Genomic DNA, 17,323 nt, shown 5'->3' on the forward strand with positions numbered 1-17,323 from the left:
ATTTTCACCGATAACAAAAGAAATATAAGAAGAAACAAATAAAAATCTTCCCTCCGAGGTACATTAGCAGCGCCCTTTATTCTCAACTCTGGTAGAAGACAGATCACGTGCCTCACAGGCGACTGGCCAGGAATTTCTTAAAATGAAGTCTATTTGATTCTTATCGGAGGTCGGACGGGAAAAAAAGATGAAAGCAAATCCTGCAATTCAAGTTAAAACTGTATGCTAGTGTGCTTCCAGAAATTTACTGCAAGAGTTCGTTCCAAGAAGCTGGCGACAATGGTAATATCATAGCAGGTAACCTAAGCTTTCAAAGAACTTCGCTTGTTCAACTGAATGACAGGAGGACAGTACTCTAGTATTGCAGTTGCAAAACGCACGTGTTCTGTATTGACCGTCGAAGTTAGAAATAGCTCCGGTTGCCTCATCTTTATCCGCGAAATTGCGGTCGTGGGTAACTATCGATGGTGCGTTTACTACGGACAGTAAAGTGGTGTTGTGCCAAGTATGTGATAAAAAAAATTGGATGTTCAATGAAATCTCAGTTAGAACAACATGTACGAAGTGCACTCCATGCAAGAAATAAAAATTTGTGAACTGAAAAAAAAAAAAGAAAAAAAAAACTTGACACAAATGCATCAAGATACTTCAGTGAGTGAGTTTTTCAAAGACTTGTGCCAAGCAATGATAGCAGCAAACATTCCTTGGAACAAAGTTCAAATGCCAAAATACCGTGCTTTTCTATAGTACTGCGGGCGTCGAATTACTGACGAATCCACTCTTCGAAAGTGTTATCTCGAAGTTTGTTATAGGGAAGCTATAGATACCATTAGGGCAGAAATAGGTAGTTCATATATATATATATATATATATTTGGATTTCTGTGGACGAAACAACAGACGTTTTGGGACGTTGTGTTTCTTCTTTTCGTAACATTGGGTTTGGGTTTTAAAATCGTTAACTATTCTAACGAGGAAATCACCATTGACATTTAAGACGAAAATTCTTTTTTGTGCGTGTCTGTTTGTTTGTTTCCAGATAATAGGGCGTATTTAGAGGGGTCCTATCCCCTCTCCATTTTTTTTTTTTTTAATTTCATAACTTTAGGCGAAATTTATGTATTTCATGCCGCAAGCTAGTTTTGAGTTTTTAAAAATAAGCCCCTGCCAAATATCAGTAACTTTTGTGAAAAAAAAGTGTCATTTTGATAAACGTTGCTGTACTTTATCCTTAATGCATAACCTTTTAAATTATATCATCTATTTATAGATGATAGGGTAGAATCTTCATTATTCGATTAAAAAAGTACCAATAAGGCTTTTTACTTCGTTTTCTGCATTTTAGGGTACGCAACATATGTTTCCATACCTTTCTGCGTTGAGGCATAGTGTGTGATGACGTCATAAATTTAAAAAGATATTGTTTGTTATGCGTATTATTATTATTTTTTGGCGGGTTACATTTTGCATTCAGAAGACTGAAATTTTGCACACTCGTTCAGTGCACCCCTTTATAATTTTCAGATGTTTTCAGATCTCTGCGTGGAAACAGCGGGGTCCAGAGGGGAAAAATGTTTTTTTAAAAAAGGACATTTTAAAAAAAAATAGCTTTTTTCGTGATTTTTCCGCCTCAGATTGAGACATATGAATAGTACCGTTTGAAAGGGTGTTCTATTCTGAAGAAAATGATGTACGTACTACGTATGTCTCAGGAAACTGTTACCTGAGATCCTGTTTTATACGGGAATGTGGGGTATTTGGGGAATATTATTTTTCGCGAACTTACTTTTGCACCTACAAGATTTAAATTTTGCACATTTACTCTGTGCATCCCTCAGTGTTTTTCAGATTTGTTACAGATCTCTGCCTTAAAACAGGGGGAGGGGTCCACGGAGGTAAAAATTTAAGAGACTAGATATTTTTAACAAAAAAAATCCTTTTTTCGTGATTTACCCGCCCCAGATACATGATGGAGACATTTGAAGGGTAATGTTTGAAAATTTGTTTTATTCTGAAGAGAATAATGTACAAATCATGATCCTAGGATAAATAGGGATATCTGAGGAAATTTTTATATTACATCCGGGCCATCTGAGACATTGTGGGCATGTTCTTAGCTCATTGTTAAATAGTAGATAGAAGCGTGAAATTTTGTACACACGTTTAGTACAGCCCTTGGTATTTCCCAGTTGATTTTGAGATCTGTGCGTTAACACAGGGGAATCCAGACGGGATCAAAATTAAAATATATATATATATATATATATATGTATGTATAAAAATGCCGATTACTCTCAAAATTTCCCGCCTCAGGGACATAATAGGAAAATGTGAATGTTATCGTTTCAAAAGCTTTCTAATCTAAAGAAAATGATGTATGTACCATGATCCTAGGAAAAATAGGGAAGATGGTGTAGATGCTTGACTGAAAGTCTATAATTTACCTTTAAAAAGAGCCATAATTTAAAAGGGTTAAGAAACATTGTTTGGGATTGATATAGGTTAACGATTGAGGATAATTCAAAATTCAACCCCAATACTTTCACTTAAATGGAATAATTAGCATTTAATACTAATTCCTAATGCTTTTTCTTCAGTTCGCGACTTGTATTATACGAGGAGAAATATTTGATTTAAATAAAAAAAAATCGATTTAAATTTAAAAAATCAACAAAAATGATTTGTAAAAAAATCATGATTTTTCCCCCACCCTAGTAAGGAGCAAACTTTTGGTGCGCAAAGCGTACAGCTAGTAATTCGATTTCCGTAGTTGTATACCCCTTTTCTGCTTTCTTCAATGTACGACTGATGCACTGTATCAGTGCTGGCTTTTCCACAGTAGGGTTTGGTTGCCATAATATACTAGAAATTCCAGATAAGGAACCATCACACTGAACATAAAAAGGACGATCGAATCTAGGATGATTCGAGCGAATATTTTCCACAATACAAGTTTCCAATGTATAGAAGCTTTTTTCTTGAAGATCGCCCCATTGCCACGGAATTCCCTTCTTAATTATTGAAAATAGGGGGTGAGCTATTTCAGCTAATAGAGGTATTGATTTCCTAAACCAACTGAACAATTCCAAAATTTGACGTGTTTCTTTTAAATTAGTAGGGCTGGCAAATCCTTTATAACTTGAATCTTAGACTCACTAAAACACATTCCCTGTGCATCTATAGTATAACCTAAAAATTCAATAGACTCCTTGAAAAATGTCGACTTTTCTATAGTAACAGTTAGGCCTGCATTTCCCAAACGTTCCAGTACAGCATCTAAGTTTTCCAAATAATATTCAAGTGTTTTTCCCATGATTAAAATGTCATCCGCATAGACAATCACATTGGCACGAAGATCCTGTCCTATCACATAATTTAAACTTGAGGCTAAGGCGGCGCTACCATTAATTAAACCAAAGACGACTTGATTATATTCATACAACTGTCCTTCAAACGAAAAAGCAGTATATGGTCTGGAATTTTTTTCTAATATTTGATTATACGCCATTACAAGATCCAGATTTCCAAATACTGTATATCCCTGTACAGAATTTCTTCAACCGGCGGATACCTTACTTGTTGCAATTTTATATGTTTATTCAATTTTCTCAAATGGAGCACTAATCTCAGTCTTTTGCCGTCCTTTTTAGGTACTACATATAACGGATTTAAGTGCACACTCTGAGAGGGACTTATTATACCGTCTCGCAGCATTTTGCTAATTTGTTTTCTCATCTCCTCTCTCAATCAATATGGTATAATATACGGATTCGCTATAATTGGAATTTTCGTATCAACTTCAATATCATACACAAAGTTTCTGCAACAACCTGGTTTCTGAGAAAATACACTTCTATGTTTATAAAGTACTTTCTTAAGCTGCGGTACGAATTTTTCATGTGTATGACCAATAGTTTCTTTAATTTCATCAACACATTTACTATAATTGATCATTATTGTTTATAATAGCCCCTTCAGTTTCAAGATCCTTCATATTTGTTACATTGTTACCACCTTTATTTGCGTTTAAAATAGAATAACTCATAAGAGGCTGACATTGACAAGCAACATTATCACTAATTGGAATTAAATCTTGAACAATTTTGTCATTGAGAGTATGTATCGAAAATGTTTTGTTTTCAAAATCAAAGACTGGCCGTAATTGAGTTTAAAAAATCCAATCCTATTAACACATTCACATTTAGTTCATTTATAACTAATATAGGAATTGTAGTTTCGCATTCTTATATAGCGATTACTATTTGCGTTTTTCCCATTACTCTCTTTTTATGCTTGCCTGTATAATCAACTAAAACCGAATTATCGATCTTCTGTAGCCTGGGGTTAGAATAATTCTTTGTAAGTTCACACCAAAAGGAATATGAAAGTAGGGACACGGTAGCAACTGTATCAATGAGAACTTGAAGAGGAATATCATTAATTTTAACATGTATCCTAGCAGTACAGAATGTTTTCAAGAAAACAAAATCATTATCGGAGGAAGATCCAATAACAGTTACTTATGAGAATATATTGATGATCACTACTAAGATCTAAAGTCTTAAGCTTAGTTTCATTTATAGAAGAATTAGTCGATGAATTAGTAACATCATTATAAAAGTCTAAAACTCTATTTTCACACTCTTGCGAATAAGTTGCTGACGTGATTTAACCTGTTCCACGTCAGTTATATCTAGTTTAAAGTGACATTGTCAAACGGTTCAATCAAGTTGCATTGAATGGCACTATCCTGGGTATGATTCTGAACATTGTTTACCTCACCAGCCCTTTGATTCCTGTTCTGGAAATTTCTGCCCTCTATGTAATTACTACGAAATCTGTATTACGTAAATAATTAGGTCGATTATTTCCATTATTTCTAAAAGTTGTAGAATTACCATTTCTGTTCCTTCTAAAATTAGATTCGGTCATGTTTCCGTTACAATTAAGTTGTTATATTACCGGTACGAGAAAATCCAGAATTGCCCTTTACGTTATAATTACGATTCTCCTTAACATTAACATTGCGAATAGGTAAGTGCTTAGCTTGGCTTCGATTAGAATTACTTTGCAACTTCGTCTGACTTTCAAAATTTTGAACTGTTGCAAATAAATGATTAAAATGAATACACTGGGATGATATTAAGATTTGCTGTAGCCTAAAAGGTAACAACATTCATATTGACGCGATAACACGTGATTCAGGTTGATAAGGATTGATCAATTTCAATTCATTAAATGACGTGATTACAAAATCAGTGAGATTTTTATCTACTTTAGGATCATAATGTCTATTTTTAATAAGCGCCTCCCGATTTGCCATCAAAAAGTCATTTTCAAAATTAGATAACAGAGCAATTTTGAAATCTGAATAGGTACGTAAATTACTTCTAACAGCGTTAAACCATGCCGAACAGGGTAGCAATAAAACATATGGTAAAATTTTAAGGAAAGTATGCCCACCTGCGCCGATCAACTCACATTCTTGCTCAAATTTTTCTAAAAATACACACCTTGTATACTGGCCGGGATATCCTCGGATCTACCACTGAACTTGGTCAACGACTTAATTTCACTAATTTTGAAATGTGTAGTAGAATACCTTGTATTTTTAAATTTTACGTGATTATCAGTATTCTGTCGTAATCTTCTTTCTTGGTTCTCCGAATTGGATGCTACATCCTCTTCCTCGGAATAACATTCTGGTGCAATATTGTCCTCTTCACGTAATCTGGTTCCGTCAGCATTTTGGTCTACACAAGTCATGTTGATGACTGGGTCAATGAATCTATCTGCTGTCCCCAATCTTTCCGTGATGTTTTGCACTTCTTCTTGTAGCTCCATTATCTGGTTCTGATTATTATTAACTCGGGTTTCAACTGCTTCGACTGAACTTTGTACAATGCAAAACTGTGAATAATCTGTTCTATTCTACTATCGGTTAGTTCCAGTTTGGTATCAATTTGTTTGGATATTTGTTCGATCTTGGTATCTGAACGTTGTATCAATTGTTCCATCCGTGTATCTACTTGTTCCTTATTGTTATTCAACTGCTGCGTTACTTGTTCGATTTTAGCATCCAATTGCTGCGTAATTTGTTCATTGTTGAGATTCATCTGTTGCGTAACTTCTTCCATTTTAGCATTCAACTGTTGTTCTAACTGTCTTATCAGCTCGATCATATTCATTGACGAATGGACATCTTCAATTCCACAACTGGTGCCTTCATTACCGTGTATATTCATTTTTGGATTGCGATATATCTTCCACTTGTTTCTTAATAAAATTTAATCCGTAATGATCAACAAATATGAGACTGTTCACTCAGAACTTCAAACTAGTCTCAAACTTCTGGCGAGATAACACCATTTATATGTAACGATAACTTCTTAAAATATAATCGTTACTTTTCCCAGTTCGCTAATATAATGCCTATAAGATATCACGTACAATGAAATCACACAACATCATCAATCACTTTCTACTTTGAAATGATACGCAGTGATTTTAGACAACGTCAATCTTCATTATTTATATTCTCTCTCTTAGTATCACGATCAATCAACAACTACTAGTTGTCATAGTAACCCCGAAAAACGACGAATCTGGTATTACAATAACAGCGGTTAAATATCATATATATATTTTTATATCTCTCTTCTTCGTCATCACAGTCTGTGCACTTTTAAGCAACACCTATTGCCCGCAATAATTAAGATTACAAGATAAATGGAAGTGTTACAAATATACAATATCGTTGTAAATTATTAAAAATACATTAGTAATATGCTAAATATATATTAGCATTTTTTTTTTTATGAGAGGATAGTCACTAGTATTATTTTTTTTTTAAATTTGCTTTTTCCAATTCTCCCATGTCCACTCTTTTCTTTCTTTCTTTCCTATGTGTTTATTCTTCTCCAATGAAGCTTAGCTGAGGAAACTTGCCATGCTCCAGTTTCTTATAACTCAAGCTGTGTTAGCATTTTCCAGCGATGTGTGTAGCAGTATTGGGTATTCATGGAGGTGTATTGGTATTTACCAATATATCCCATCGCTTTCCAAGATTGCTGTTACATAATATGCAGGGTTCCCACACGCGTCCTGGAAAACCTGGAAATAAAAGTGTGTCGTGGAAACGCCCTGGAAAAGTCATGGGAAGCAGAAAAATGGTGAAAAGCATGGAAATTATTTGTGAACTAGAAATGTCCTGAAATTTATGTTGTATAACAGTTGTTAGAAGTGTATATATAATTTACAGAACTATGATGAATAAAATACTATTACATTATTTAGTTTAGAGGAAAATACGTTGATCAAGTAATTCAGTGTTTAATTAGATTCAAATATTCCATTACAGAGAAATAAGTTATCAATCTTTTTTTTTTTTTTTTTCATTAGAAAGATGCGAAATAATGTCAAAATAACGTACATCTCTAAATAAAACAACTAGAAGGATAGTAGGAAGGTAGAGAAATAGTTAATACTTTTGCGTGCATTAGTTGAATTTACGTATTCAAAATTATGTATGAATAACGACATGTAAGAAATGTTAAATGCCACGGTAATCCTATAAATAAGAGTTAACTATTTCTTTTTCTTCTGAGGTAGTGCGAATATGTTCTGAATTCTAACAATACTGGAGCTTCATTTTTTAGTGTTTTCACTATTTTCAATGCCTTGTTCAAATTCTATTGTTTGCACAAAAATCATAAAAACAAAAGAAAAAGTAACATGAAAAGTGTAATTCAGAATGTATGGAGAGGTGGTATCCTTAAAGAAATAATACTTCCAGTTGCATTGTGCATTGTAGTCAAAATTTATGATACCCCGGAAAATCTTCAATGAAAACTGGAAAAGTCTTGGAAGTTGTCGGGTTAAGGGTGGCTTTTTCTTACAATATATTTATATTTTTTTCTGTGCTTCAGGGCATAATATTGTATTATTGAAACCAAACTGTCCTATATTTTTTTTTCAATGTCCTGCTGGGAGGCCTGATTTTTTTTTTTTTTTTTTTTTAAGTAAGAATTGAAGCACCAATTAACCCCCAGAATACATTCAGATCACGAAATTTACACTGCTAAATATGAAATACAGTTCATCTGTTATAGAGTTCCATTTTAATGTTGTTGCTTTTTACTGTTTTCTTTCGTCGTGTGCTTTAACCTGGTAAGAGTATATAAAATCGAAAAGTGTATTGTTTGTGATCGCATCATTATAAAATGATTAAGTTGTTTGAAATTAATTTTTAGATATAGTTATCAGGTATCTTGAACCGGATTTTTATGATATTACTTTGATTAAAACATCAGTGGGGAATGGGAGTCAAAATTTAAGCGAAAACATGAGTATTTCATAATCCAGTCAAGTTTGGAAGATGAAGCATGGTATATAAAATCCTCATTCAAAATAAGTAGACACGTGTCTCTGCGTTTTTCAGAATTTCTATTTATGAGGGAAAGGGGGCATTTTTTATAATTTCTTTCTTCACATTAAAAGCGATATTGCATATTATTTGCGATCGCATTACGGGAAAACAGTTGAACAGTTTGAAATGAATTTTTGAACATCGTACCTACCTTGAGCTGCGTTTTTGTCATGTTACTTTGGTTCAGTTGCACATCCTAAGGAGGGTAGAGAGAGTTCAAAATTTGTGTAAAAATACAATATGTCAGACGAGCCCGTCAAGTTAGGAAGATGAAACTGAGTGATGTAAACTCCTAATTAAAAATAGGTGGATATGTTTTCGAGCGTTTTTGAGAATTTTCGTTTTTAGAAAGGGGGGGGGGGGGCTTTTTCTATAATTTCTTTCGTCACATTGAAAGCGATGTTTCCTGTTGTTTGTGGTCGCATCACGCACAAACGGTTCAATAGATCGAATTGAATTTTTGAACGTATTATTATCCTTGACCTAATCTGACTTTGATTAAAAGGCGTATTATAAGGGAGGGAAGAGTTTCAGCAAAAAATGCAGTGTCTCATGAGCCCGTCAAATTAGGAAGATGAAATTCGGTATATAAACCCCTCATTAAAAATAAGTGGACACATCTGCCCCTTTTCTGAACATTTCCGTTTTAATGGGTGCCTTTTCTAAAATTGCTTTTCTTCACATTGAAATCAACGTTGCCTTTTTGTATTCGCATCATGAGGAAACGGTTCAATAGATTAAGTAAGTAGGCCTTAAACCCAAATTAGTTTTCACTAGAAAATAATCCGATTTAGTAATTATTCAAACAACGAAAAGTTAATGTAGTATTGTACTCAAGTAAACAATTTCTGAACTTTGTAATTCTTATAGCAATTTCTGTTGATGCTTCTTCCTGCAAATTATAGTAAAGAAGTTATCTTTATTCGCTTTAATGTACCAATAGTCATTATTTGCTGGCCACTCTTTAGACTTCTTAATAAGACCTCTTACGTTTGGCAGGTTTACTTATTGACCGGACTTACCTTATTGGCTATATAAGGTAAAATGAGTGAGTTGAATTGAGTTTTACGTCCCTTTCAGTAGCGAGGCTATATGAGACGTGGACCTACTGATTAACGTGGAATCCGAACCACATGAGTTCCCGCCGCGAATCAAACCCTGGTCTCCCACGCCAAAGGCGCGTATGCTAACCGCTTGGCCACCAAGGAGCTCTAAGGTAAAATGTGAGTAGAAATTATCAGTCAATTAACAATGTGATTCATTTGTTCAAATCAGTAAAAGAAAAACATTGGTACCAAGGTAAAGAAACATTCGAGGAACACTAAGGATGACTACCGGTAGTACTTCATTTGGACCGTCAAGGTACTTCCTTGCCTCCAAACTCAACATTCAGGAGGTTTCTTCTTCACCTATCGAAGGAGTTTTTACAGTAGGACTAAAAATACAGAAAAGGGAAACTTGGATAAGAATTGGATTTATTATTTTTCTTTATAATTAAAAATTAACAGTAAGGAAAATTAATCATAGGAAGTTAACATTTTAGCCGGAAGTTGCTTGTTTACATGGAAATCACGCCTAAGAAACTCATTCCTACCTATATTTTAATTTTTATAGTTCACGCTTTTTCGTTAAACTTAATTCAAATTATGCTACTTAGTGATATTTATTTTTCATTAATCCTTTCCGTGTAAATATAGAATTGAAAAGTGTGCCAGTACATTCTTGGAATAGTGTTAAACAAATGCTAGTGTTATTCACTTGTGTTATAAACTGTGCCTTCTCATGGCTTACGCGAGCGTTCACCTCCGGTACTTGGGGTCCCTGGTTCGATCCCAGCTCGCGCCGTGTGGACTTTGTGCTGGACAAACACCGTGCTCGTGGGTTTTCTCGGGGTTCTCCCGTTTCCTCCCACTTTCTTCATTCCACCATTTCATTCATTTCTCATCATCACCGTCTCCTTTAGCCTAACCGGCATAATCGTGGGACGTAAAACTGAAAGAATTCAATTCATGGCTTACGCACTTAGAAACTTTTGGATCCCAGTTTCGAACCTTGGTGTGGGTTCTTGTCTTGGATACAGACTCAAGTAGTGTTTCATTTCTCACTCGTCTCATATCACCTCGGTGCTGAAAGACGTTAAATTGAAATCATCCGATTTGAATGTAAACTGGATTAACTTTTCGTTGTTTATTGAAATGATACAATCTTATTCGTATCTCTGGCTTGAAAATAGGGTACGTTCTTAAAGGTGTGTTTTTATGTTTCAGCTGAATGTTCATCGACGAAGATAACTTGTTATAAAGCATAGTGGATATGGCATCGGAAGCAAATAGGTGAGTAGAGTAGAATAGCATGTTTACTACTGCATATATTTCTTACGCAATACCACACTAATTACTGTTTCATTGTTTTAGTTTGGTACAAGCTCTTGCTAATTCGTTTTATTCTTTAGTTTACTTGGTATTGTGTTCACATTAATGTCGTTCTGAGCAATGCAAACTTAAAAGGACCAGCACTTCTTGATAATTTCATCTTGTGTCGGATTTCCTTATATCTATCTTATTTGAAATTATTTATTTGCACAGCTGCGTGATAGAACTTCTTCAACTGATAAGTTTGCTGTATATATATATATATATATATATATATATATATATAGAGAGAGAGAGAGAAATTCATTATTGTAAGTGTGTCATAACATGTGTAGTTCAAGAGAGAAGAAAATAGTAGTTTAATAAAGAGTTTCTCCTTTGTCTTTCATGCGTATTCTTAACTGTTTTATGAAGAGTTTCTGATTTACCGTAGTGAGGGTGACTGAACGAAAATTGAGGAAATCATAGGGTTCAGTATTTGACACAGATTAACCTTTTACTTAATTGTATTAAACACAAAATGCACCAGTAATTTTTATTTTCTTGTAGCAGGTTAATCTGTGTCAAATACTGAACTCTAAGATTTCCTCAATTTTTGTTCAAAGTCACCCGATCGGTCAGTCACCCCTCACTACAGTATACGTCTATTACGCGTGTACTGAAATTTCTCCTATGACGATGAGCATACATTAAAAAAAAAAAAAAAAAAAAAAAAAAAGTCACTCGCTCATTTGTCAAGTGCATTCGTGATATTTTCGTAGATGTAGAAGTTCAACTAGTGGCAAAATCCTATTCTTTAAATTGCCATGAAATAAGAAGACCGAATGCTTCTAAAATTATTGACAGTGAACAAATTATTACAAATTTTCGGAAATATAAAAGCAAGATATATATATATATATATATATATAAACTACTTAATTGTAATTGAGGTGTAATGTAATATTTACTTTAAAATATGGAAGATTCTTTCTGGAACTTCTATAAATGATAAAACTAGTATTATTGAAATTGAAACTACTACTGCAAGAAAAAATAAAAAGGAATATATTGTTATATTGTGAGTATTTTTATTGCTGAATTTTTATTATTGGCAGCTAAACATAGAATTATGTATTAATTACACCATATTATAGTGTATGTCGTAGTTAGTACTTGAGTGATTCCATTTCAAATCGTCCAGGGTGGTCCACAAGACTGTCTCAGATCTAGTTCATTTTTTAAAATAAGAAACTACATACAAAATTATTAGACCCATATTTTTTCTTTTTGCTGTAAAAATTTTTTTCTTCGACATACAGCCTTCCAAAATGGCCGCCCTCCTCTCAGATTGCTCGAAAAACTGAAAAACATGCCAAATTAAAAATTTTATTGTAGAAAAACGAGTGTACTTAGTAACGTAATCGCAATAGCAGGAAGAGTATAAAGTTGTATGTTTCGTTGGAGAGCCAAAATTCGTCTATTGGTCCAATAGAAATCGCGCAATTCACTCGCAATGTTGCCAACTTTGATGAAATTTTTGCTAACTTACCTTTTTTTTCTGTCCTCACGAGCAATATCAATCATCTGCTTCTACCATCGAAATCTACTCCATAAGGTCTCTTGAAAATGTAAAGGACTTACGTTTCTGATTATTACATCCCACGTTATAGCATGATAAAAAGCTGAATATTGCATTAAGACGCCATTTTCTCAAAAAACCCACCTTTTAAAAATCTGAATTTTTTACATGTATTGGAGAAGTACCTAAGTATTTAAAATCCGTTAACCGTTCATGCGGCTGCAGCCCCTAACAGTCGCAATTAATTATTGAAATTTCGATTTTTGTACTTGCAATGTAAATATTTCCTATGGGCCTTTACGTCATACACAAGGCGAATTGAAAGGAACTATGGAAATTTTGAGAGTAGAATCCTGACATCAAATCCACTAGAAAAGTTCCTGTAAACATGAGTCGAATTCCGCTTCGTTTTCGAGTTACAGAGTTTCCAGCTCGGGATCCAAAATCGGTTCGGGACAATAGAAAATGAAATATATATTTCGCGTTAAATCAGAAACTATGTGTTAAAGCTTTGATAAAGTTCAGAAAGTTGATTTGTATCAATATGATGATTTTTACGTGCGTTGCAATTCAGTTGGCAGTGTTGCCAACTTGCTAGAACTTTTATTTGTTTCCAAATGACACTACGTGGATTTTATTTGATATTTGGTATTCATTAATGATTGACATCACACGAAGCACAATTTTCCCTCACATCACCACAGTTTTCGAAAACTTACATGTATTTCATTAAAAGGTTTTATCTCGTGCGTTATTGATAGTTTGTGTGATTCAGTGTCGTGAACATCGTCCTAGTGTTCTCTGAAACCATGAAAATTGTTTACACTGGTAGCATGACATTGTAGTGCACTAGTTAAGTGTTTGTGTGAATAACAATGGGGAAGTCCTATTACAGTGTGTTGATTATGCTAAAGGCCGTAAAATGATTGTGCACAGAAAGAATTCTAGGCAAAAAAATTTTCTTGCCGTAAAATATATGGATTGCGTACAGCGTGTCAGCCCAAACGTACTATTAGGGGAGGATGATTATTTGTGTCTTGTACACAAGGCGACTTGAAAGGCAGTATGAAAAATTTTGAGATGTGAATCCTTCACCGTAGTCTAGGTTTCACCGATAACGGCTGTTTTAATGGGGGCACATTCATGTTTAGCATGTTAACTGTGTGGTTAATGGTTTCCAAATCTACATTCAGAGGAACAAATTCTTTATCTTGCTGGTGCTAAATTTCATATTTACATCTTTCGTGATCACCAATATATCACACACATTCACGTTGTTCACGGTAAATATTCAAAGCACCCTTTACACGAATAATCATCCTCTCCTAATACTACGTTTTGGCAGACGTGCTGTACGCAATACATATATTTTATCGCAAGATAAAATGTTTGTCAAGAATTCTTTCTGCACACAATTACCTTATGCCTTTTAGAATCATCATATAACACACCATTTTCTTTGGTTATGTCTTAACATTAAAATAAATAAATATATCCTGGTTGAACGAAGCCAATTATAACAAACCGTTTTATTATACAATTCTTTAGACTTAATGTTAGGTTATGTTAGCTTTCGCCAATTATAACAGCCCGAATATTACGGTAGTTGAAGAAAAAAAATCAATTCAAACATGCGCAACAAATTTATCAAAAGATTTCAGATTCTTGTTGAGTGGCCAATCGAAATGAAAGACGACTCGACGTCATTAACTTAAATTGAATGAAGAAAGAAGAAAAAAAAAAAGATCAAACTTACATATGCTTAACTCTATGAGCAGTATTCGAAATTATAGAATTGAAATTTTATCGTGATTGTTTATTTGTGCCAATCAGTCAACAGTTACATTGCAACAATTATCAGGAGCAACAGAATAATGTTTGTCAAATATTTGCCTACATCGCAGTACGTTCAAATCACTTACGATATTATGTTATTACATTGACTTAATATAAACATTGTATCAATTCTCAAATTTTGGTATCTTTATGATACATATTCAGTTCGTGATCACTCAAGAACTAATGATCCATACGCTCTAGTTACTCATTTAACAAAATGACATTATTATTACTAAGATTATTATTAAGTAGACGTTCATTGTTTATAACCCTGTCATTAATTTAAATGAGGCGACAACATAAGCCCTACATGACTGCTACTACATTCTCATTGTACCTTAGGACAAGTAAGTAGCATATATCAACCGTACATAATACATCTACAAGAAAAAAAAATGTTCTACTTCTCTACGCCAGGGTTTACATATCTTATGAGAGATTAGAACGTCATTATCAACATTATTATCACTTTAACTTCACAATATAATGTCATTAATTCTCAAGAGCAATGGACAAATGATAAAATTTCAGATTGTGTTTAAGAACGACAAATTGAATAAATGTAAGTACGTATATGTTTATCAATAAAGTTGAACATCAGTCAGCTATGTTGACTTCCGATGAGGCAAATATGTAAGAAATTCATAATGCGTTAATGGCACCTTTAAACTAAATATGTGCCCAAGACAAAGTCTTGCACGGAAGCATATTCGAACAAGATTTTTTTTTTAAATATAAAAAAAACTACAACTGGAGGTTAGCTGAAATCTGCACAGATCAAGTATGCACTCGCATATCATGAGACAACAGCAATGAACACGGTACACTTACTATCCTAATTTACCGAAACCCTTTCACATTTAAGATCCAAGTTATATATATATATACGAAATCACGTTCAGAATATAATTTTCTTAACCTACATAAAGCCCTAACCTACGCAATTGAAATACATGTTAAAAAAAAATCGCGAAACAAAATAACAGGACATTATTTTACCGTAAGCACACAAGTTCAATTTACGTAACCTAAACAAGCAATCAAAGTATACATTTCCCAAAATATATCACGAGACAAAATAACAGGACATTATTTAACCGTAAACGCACAAGTTAAATTTACCTAACCTAAACAAGCAATCAAAGTATACATTTCCCGGAATATATCACAAGACAACACAAAAGTACATTATTTAATAGTAAGCACACAATCTGATTTCCTAACCTAACAATCAAGATAGCTGTATATTATGGGACACGTTCAATTTAAATCTTATCTAACCTAAGAAACCTAAACACATTATTTAATTAGGCACACGTTCAAAATGACATTTCAGAGTGAAAATATTACTTAATCTAGCAATAAGAAAGAAATGTATCAATTCTGACATGGCAAAATATTAGAGGCACATTAATATCAAGCGGTGCGCTCAAAGTAAAATTCACCAACAATTTTCAATGTTGATCACATATGCTTATAATATCTTTTTATTGAGTGGAAACGAGATGAGCTGTCTAAACGCGTAACGCCTTTTGCTTTAACTACACATATTTACTTCGAAGCACTCCATTTGGTGAATTAGTGAATCTGTTTATGATCGGAACAAGAAGAAAATAAAATAAAATGGATAGAGATTACCAAATTAATGGAGGTTCCTACAAATAGTCCTCTCGGTCCTTGCCACCTGGATCTTTGGCTTCACAGGACGGAATAGGTTAGCAAACCTATTTACTCACACGTCGAAACCAATCTCCTCGGGTATTAGTCCCACGTCCTATTAAATATGGGACCTTGGTTCTAGTATCCGATGAAATAAACTTCAACAATTATACTTCCTGCCCATTACTTCATATCACTCGTAATGGCGGAAGTAACACTCGATGGCTTTTGGCCAAAACTTGTTTCAATGAATTTTTACTTCGGTCAGACTCCTCAGTGTTCCTTTTCTTCCAAAATAAGTCAGGTTATTCCAATTAATAATTTATACTAGGTTAACTTCCAAAATTCTACACTTTTGGTTACGAAATTTCTAAGTTTTGAGGAGCTGACCTAAGCCATCGTTCTTCTTACACTGTAAAACGGCGTTTCACTGCGTCATCTTTCTCGCGTCACCAGACCTTAATAAACGCGTTTTTAAATATTATATCTTCGACTGTAATTAACACAGTTTTACCATAAATACATATCGATACAAGAATCTAACCTTAAAGATCACGAATATCTATATATATTTCTAATTTCTAACTTACCGAGAACTATATTTAATAATTTAGAAATATGCACTTACTCCTTTCTGGTCATTATTTACCAGTCACCCCGGTAACGAAGAATTTTGGCTGAGTTTCGATCCGCCATGTTTATCTTTTAGCATTTCGTTTTCTCTAATAGTGATCCGAATGCCCTCTTGCGGGAATAACCAGAAATGATCGCTACGTTCTTAACAAAAGAACGACGGAAAGCAACGGAGTGAAATAGTATGAAAAGTTAAATTTTCTTCCAATCGTAGTTCTGGATTGATATTTCTATAAGGTAAAGTAAATTGAAATAGAGTAAAAGTGTTAATTAAATTTCACTATATTAAGCTATAACATGAGTGGAATTATTACAGTAACGCGAAGCAATTGTAGAAAGAAACAGTTCGAAATTTTCGTGGTAAATTATTGGTGTGTTTGCGTATCTCATATGTGTTTTGCATATCGCATATAAAACTAATCACCTCTTGTGCCATTTATTTCATTGGCAACGAAACAAATTAACATCAAAATGAATCTTTGGAAGCACTAGGGTGCAGTGTTACAATACACGAACCAACTTTAACGCTGCATGAACAACCGGTAAACATCAAAATACAGGAGCCAACTTGAACAGAAATGTAACCGATAAACGGTCGGTTACATTTTTCCCGGCGGCTTTAAAAGAAAAAAAAATTTATCTACTTAAAACATTTAGCAAAAATTTTTTTTATTTTTATTTTATATATTTTTTTATTATTTTTTTTCATGACTATTTAAAGTCTTTTAACAATTCTTCTCTCTTTTCTTGAGAGCAATTGAACAATTTTATATTTGATAAATTTTGAGTCGGCACTTCTCTCCCCTCCAAATCTTTTAAAGAAACGGAGTTA

The 17,323-nt window shown here is 33.7% G+C and overlaps 1 protein-coding gene across 7 annotated transcripts in view; it reads left to right on the forward strand.

Annotated features, from left to right (window-relative positions):
• Positions 1–17,323, forward strand: part of LOC145664593 (hexosaminidase D-like) — a 108,798-nt gene that overhangs the window by 6,381 nt on the left and 85,094 nt on the right. For all 7 annotated transcript variants that reach the window (XM_081731396.1, XM_081731400.1, XM_081731397.1 and 4 more), the window contains one exon: positions 10,695–10,760. In XM_081731396.1, the coding sequence (XP_081587522.1) occupies positions 10,741–10,760 (20 nt within the window). In that variant the 5' untranslated portion in view covers positions 10,695–10,740. The remainder of the gene's footprint in view (positions 1–10,694; positions 10,761–17,323) is intronic.

Source organism: Thermobia domestica, chromosome 11, assembly GCF_964235325.1.
Source record: "Thermobia domestica chromosome 11, izTheDome1.hap1.1, whole genome shotgun sequence".
NCBI classification, from domain to species: domain Eukaryota; kingdom Metazoa; phylum Arthropoda; class Insecta; order Zygentoma; family Lepismatidae; genus Thermobia; species Thermobia domestica.